This window comes from Nanorana parkeri, unplaced genomic scaffold, assembly GCF_000935625.1.
Source record: "Nanorana parkeri isolate BGI_ZX_2015 unplaced genomic scaffold, ASM93562v1 scaffold1, whole genome shotgun sequence".
NCBI lineage: Eukaryota > Metazoa > Chordata > Amphibia > Anura > Dicroglossidae > Nanorana > Nanorana parkeri.
Window position 1 is genome coordinate 3,272,033 of NW_017306269.1, and position 6,000 is coordinate 3,278,032.

A 6,000-nucleotide genomic window follows, 5' to 3' on the forward strand; every position below is an offset into this window, starting at 1 on the left:
TGCAGGGACAGCCCGGAGCAGAGCAGCATCCTGCGGACCCCCATCCCCGGGAGCTCGCAACCACCGCCCGGTGCCATGATCAGGGCTGAAATCTCCAGATCCTACCAGGAGGTAAGAGTCACACGATCAGAAGAGTAGGGTAGAGATGATGAATTATTCAGCATAGAGTATGGGACACATGACTTGTCAGCAACGGTCACGGTGGATACATTGTATCACGGGGGGTGGAACGTTCTGTGAACGCGCTTTGTAAACATATTGGTTACATAATTTGTATTTGTTGGTTGTCGGTTCTGCTCATCTTTGGCTGGACTCTCATCATCTGGTTTTGCTGCATAAGTTTTCTATTGCAGTCAATAGAAACTCATCAAAGTTCATGTGAACAGAGACATGTCATTGATGTGTGTTGGTGAGCCCGGGCATAGTGTGTTCCCTGCTCAACAGGGTTTGGCCAAGTCCACTCACAACTGTGACCCCCTCACCCCCCTATGGGTCAGTCAGTGTCGCCCCACTTTGTGACCTACAGCTGTGGGATGGAGGGGGTGGCAATCACATTCTTGAGCCTTAACTGGGTTCACACCAAGACCAGGCCCAGCGCAAATTATGACTAGGGATGGACATGGGCTTAGTGCAAACCAAGTTCACCCAACTATACACAAGCACTCGCTTGCATTTTGCTGATCATGTGACCTTCGGTCACACCTCCGCTTGATTGTTAATATGTCATGAATAAGTAAGTGCACAGCTGGTTTTTGTTGGCTGATCAGTGACTACAGCCAATCAGCCGCAGTCATTGTTCGGTTTTCCTGACAGCAGCGGGCTCCATCGATCAGAATACAATAGTCCAAAACCAAAACGTAATGATAATACATTGCAGCTTACCAGAGCAGAGATATGGCGGATGAATTAGGGTTTTTTTCCTTTTAATGTCATCTGGTATTCCTGCCAATAACACAACTCCTGTCTCTTTGTATCAATAACACAACTGTCTCTTGTATCATTTCTCCATGTTACCTATGGAGGGAGCGATGGTTACATAGTTACATAGTATTTGAGGTTGAATAAAGACATAAGTCCAACCTATTGTGTGTACATTTGTTTGAGCAGGTGTGTGCGTGTGTATTAGTCCATGTGGGATTTTGCTCTTAGGCGTACCTGTACCCCTGTATGTTATGGTCTCTGAGGAACTCGTCCAGGAGTTTCTTGAATGATTCCACACTCTTAGCTGAGATCACTTCCTGCGGCAGCGAGTTCCAGACCCTAACCGCTCTAACTGAGAAGAACCCTTTGTGCCCTGTGTGTTGACATTTTTTGTTATGGAGCTAACCGTAAACAGTTTGTTCATAATGTTGCTGTCGCCCTTGAACAGTTTATACAAGAAAATCATGCCCCCCCCCCCTTAGTCTCCTAACCTCCAAAGAGAACATATTTAATTTTAACAACCTTGTTTCATATTTCAGGTCCTCGGACCCCTTAATGAGTTTGGTTGCACTCCGCTGGACTTTTTCCAGCTCAAGGACATCATTTCTGAGTATCGGTGACTAAAACTGGACCGCATACTCCAGATGTGGCCGAACCAGTGATCTATAATTTTGCCATTTTACAGACTTGTCCCTGCAATACATTCCCTTCTTAATACAGGACAGGACTCTGCTAGCTTTGCTTACAGCAGTCTGGCACTGCGAGCTGTTCTTCAATCTGCGGCCTATAATGACCCCCAAATCCTTCTCCGTTTCCGACTTCCCTAGTTGCATACCCATGAGTATATAGTCCATTTGCCTATTTTTAGCTCCAAGGTGCATTACCTTACATTTATCGACATTGAACTTCATCTGACATACAGTTGCCCACTCCCCGATTTTCTCCACGTCCTCCGGTAATGTTCTAATGTCTAAATCCGTGTCTATTACCCTCTCAATTTTCGTATCATCAGCAAACACTGAGACATGGCTACTCACTCCCTCCCCTATATCATTAATAAATAGGTTAAAAAGCAGGGGACCCAGCACAGAACCCTGGGGCATGCCACTCATGACTTCAGCCCAGTCTGAAAAGGTGCAGTTTATCAATACTCTTTGTGCACATTCTTGTAGCCAGTTTTCTATCCACGTGCACACTAATTCATCTATGCCCATAGACCTTACCTTGTATAACAAGCGTTTATGTGGCACCGTATCAAATGCTCTGGAAAAGTCCAGATATACTACGTCCACCATCCTCCCTCCATCCAGATCTCTACTTACCTCTTCGTAAAAGGTTGTTGCACAGGATGGACTTCAGACATGTCTGTCTTTGTACATCTCCATCACCCGGTGCAACAGTGGGAGTAGTAGTTTACACAAGAAAAAAATCCTTCTCCGTTTCCGACTTCCCTAGTTGCATACCCATGAGTATATAGTCCATTTGCCTATTTTTAGCTCCAAGGTGCATTACCTTACATTTATCGACATTGAACTTCATCTGACATACAGTTGCCCACTCCCCGATTTTCTCCACGTCCTCCGGTAATGTTCTAATGTCTAAATCCGTGTCTATTACCCTCTCAATTTTCGTATCATCAGCAAACACTGAGACATGGCTACTCACTCCCTCCCCTATATCATTAATAAATAGGTTAAAAAGCAGGGGACCCAGCACAGAACCCTGGGGCATGCCACTCATGACTTCAGCCCAGTCTGAAAAGGTGCAGTTTATCAATACTCTTTGTGCACATTCTTGTAGCCAGTTTTCTATCCACGTGCACACTAATTCATCTATGCCCATAGACCTTACCTTGTATAACAAGCGTTTATGTGGCACCGTATCAAATGCTCTGGAAAAGTCCAGATATACTACGTCCACCATCCTCCCTCCATCCAGATCTCTACTTACCTCTTCGTAAAAGGTTGTTGCACAGGATGGACTTCAGACATGTCTGTCTTTGTACATCTCCATCACCCGGTGCAACAGTGGGAGTAGTAGTTTACACAAGAAAAAAGATTAGGGCTGCAGCTAATGATTATTTTCATAATCGATTAGTTGACCGATTATTTTTTTAGATTAATCGGTTAAAAAATTCAATAAACTCTAGGGATGTGCCTATGCCAAGTATTTGGGTGAGTACTCATACTCACCCAAATGCTCCGATACCTAGCCCGACACTTGAGCTTCCGATATCAGGAAGCCGGGCAGCGAGTCATTACACACTGCCCGGCTTCCTGATTAAGCGGGAAGCTGGCTTCATGCTTCCTCATCACCTCGTGACGAGGGAGCATGGAGCCGGTTTCCCGGCCAATTAGGAAGCCGGGTGCTGTGTCATCACCTAGTGAGGAGGAAGCATGGAGATGGCTTCCCGGCTAATCAGGAAGCCGGGTGGCGAGTCTTTACACGCCGCCTGGCTTCCTTAATGGGACTTCCGGTATTGGTACTCGTTATCGGCAAGTACCAGGGAAAAATGTATCGGGAATTGATACCGAAAAAACGGTATTGGTGCATCTCTAATAAATACCATCCTTAATTTAAAATAAAATACACACATGCCGTGTTACAAACATAAAGTTTACTTCAGAATAAAACTGCAACTTTTTGCAATCGCACTGCACTGGAACACACGGCTTTACCGCCTGTTCCAGTGCCGGGAATCGCACTGTAAATGGGAGGCGCGTTTGGGGTGCCGGTGAAAGGAATGGCACTGCAACGCACACCTCCGGCAGCAGAATTTGTCAGACTGAAACCGAAAATGACTTTTTTCCCAACTTTTATAGTCATTGTATTGTAAGCACATGGCGCTTGAACAGCTTCAGCCTGGGAATGATATCTGCCAGTGGCAAGATTCCGTAGACGGCAGCTGAATGTAAATACAGCAGGTAGTGGGCGGGTGTAATAGTCAGCCTGCTATTGGCCATTTGTAATTGCAATAGCCAACAGCAGGCTGGCTATTGCACCCGCCTACTGCTTGCTGTGATCTCCTCCCAGCACGGAGGAGAGAGCTAGGGGATCCAACCAACTAATCGCAATGTTTTTACAGCCGGAGCCCATGCAGGTGACAGGGCCGCCCTCCTTGCCAGACCTCTCGGCTCAAACTAAAGCGCAATGAGAAGGTGCCGAGGTCTCTCCGATGTCAGTTCTGAGGATGTATATAAACCTGTTCTGTACACAAGTAGGACATTCTGTATTAGATACGTCCATGTCTTCCAATGTGTTCTATATTTTATACAGACGTACCTAACGGCCTCTTTTATCTATTACTACAACTGCTCTGTCTGTCTTTCTTTCCCGCCTCCGTTTTGGTTACTGGTTTGCCAACAGAACCGGATTGATATTCCGGATATATTCACAGAAAGATCTTCTCCGTCAGAGAAAACAGGATGTGGCTGAATTGTTCTCAGCTGCCTGTCACCAGACCATTCATTTCAAAGCTTGCCTTTAATCTGCCTGTGTTTTGTCTTCCCTGGATGGGTGGATGTCAGTCTAGAGGAGAGGATGTTTCTAAGCAGTCTACATTTTTGTTTGCAGACCTCCCTAGGTAAAGCTGAGAATCCATGAATGAAATAATCGAAAATCCAATAAATGAAAGAGGCGGAGCCAGGGCAGTGAGACTAGGGAGACAAGAGCTAGATGATGCTGGATATCTTCCAGCCAGAAAATGAGGCGGACTCTACCTGACTTGCTGTAGCTTCTAATACACACTGAGCATATATGTGGTATGATGTATGACCCTGGATGCAGACTGCCTGTGTTCAGGGACATACATGTGACATTTGCAGGTATATGATTGGAGCTGCGTTTACCAGCATATACTCTCTCATTGATTTCTATGGACAGGCTGTGGCTCCCGGTGCTGAGATCAGACCATTTTATACCGTGTTCAGACCTTACAGTGAACCATTCATTCATTTATTCATTCATTCGTCCACCTTCTAGGTCGGGATCTTTCCACCCCTAGAATACAAATCGCAGATGCAGCCGGATTGTGAAACGATCCCAACAAAACCACTCTGAGACTTATCATAGAGCCTGGAGGGCGCGGATTCCAGAACAGGACGGCACTCAGACAGACATGTGTCTCTGTGTCCTCCCTGACCTCCCAAGACATGACTGAGCTGAGCCTCTTCCCCAGGAAATGGACTGATAACATTAGATTTTCCATGCTCAGGGCTTCTCTCAGTCCATAGCTACCATTTCATACCTGCTGCCCAAATATGACCAGAGTATCAAAAATAGACAAAAGTCTTTTTTTTTTTTTTTATGGACCTTTGTTAAATGAACTGGTACGAAAAAGTATTTCTGAACAGTGATTGCAGCCGGTCAGCTGTAGATATGCAGCAGTGGCACAGCAGCCACTGTCAGAATACAGTAGCCTGGCAGGGGGATGTCCCCATCCAAGATAAGAGAGGAAGATTTATGGGCAGCTTAAACCCAAAAATGCCTAATTAACACACGCACAACACTCACTCACTGTACAGTAGACATGCGCATTCGGACGAACCTGCAAATCAACGAAAATCAGTTGATTCGGCGGTTCGTCCGAATCCGAAAATAACAAATTTAATATATCACTAAATATACTAAAATGATATTCGGCATACATAAATTCGTTTTCAGAACACGCCATTGGCCACCGGCGCGTTCTGCGCATGTACACCGCCATTTTGGAGTAGATCTAGGTAAACACGAAGATGGCGGCGCCCGAACATGCGTCACTCATGTGGCGTCATACACTCCGCCTCCAAGATCCTGGCGGCCATGCGCAGAACACACTGGCGGCTGGTATGGCTGCTGCTCGCTCTGCGGTTTCAGATTCAGAGGCGCGTTGCCTCCGAATCTGAAAAAACATAAAAATTTGTTTCCTTTGACGAAACAAATGAAAACATTTTTCATTTGTTTTGTCTGAAAACAAATGTTTTTGTTTGGCACATGTCTACTGTACAGAGTCTATGCACCCAATGACAGGAAGTGTGTTAGGAGTACAGTAAACGCCCCCCCCCCCCCCCCCCATCCCACAAAACGGGGTTGGGGGGG

At 45.9% G+C, this 6,000-nt stretch overlaps 1 protein-coding gene across 1 annotated transcript in view; it reads left to right on the top strand.

Annotated features, from left to right (window-relative positions):
• The first annotated feature begins 73 nt into the window (after nt 1–73).
• TMEM206 (transmembrane protein 206) overlaps nt 74–6,000 on the top strand; it is a 21,809-nt gene continuing 15,882 nt past the window's right edge. Inside the window, exon 1 of the mRNA XM_018554060.1 lies at nt 74–111. Coding sequence (XP_018409562.1) covers nt 76–111 — 36 coding nt within the window. The 5' untranslated portion in view covers nt 74–75. The remainder of the gene's footprint in view (nt 112–6,000) is intronic.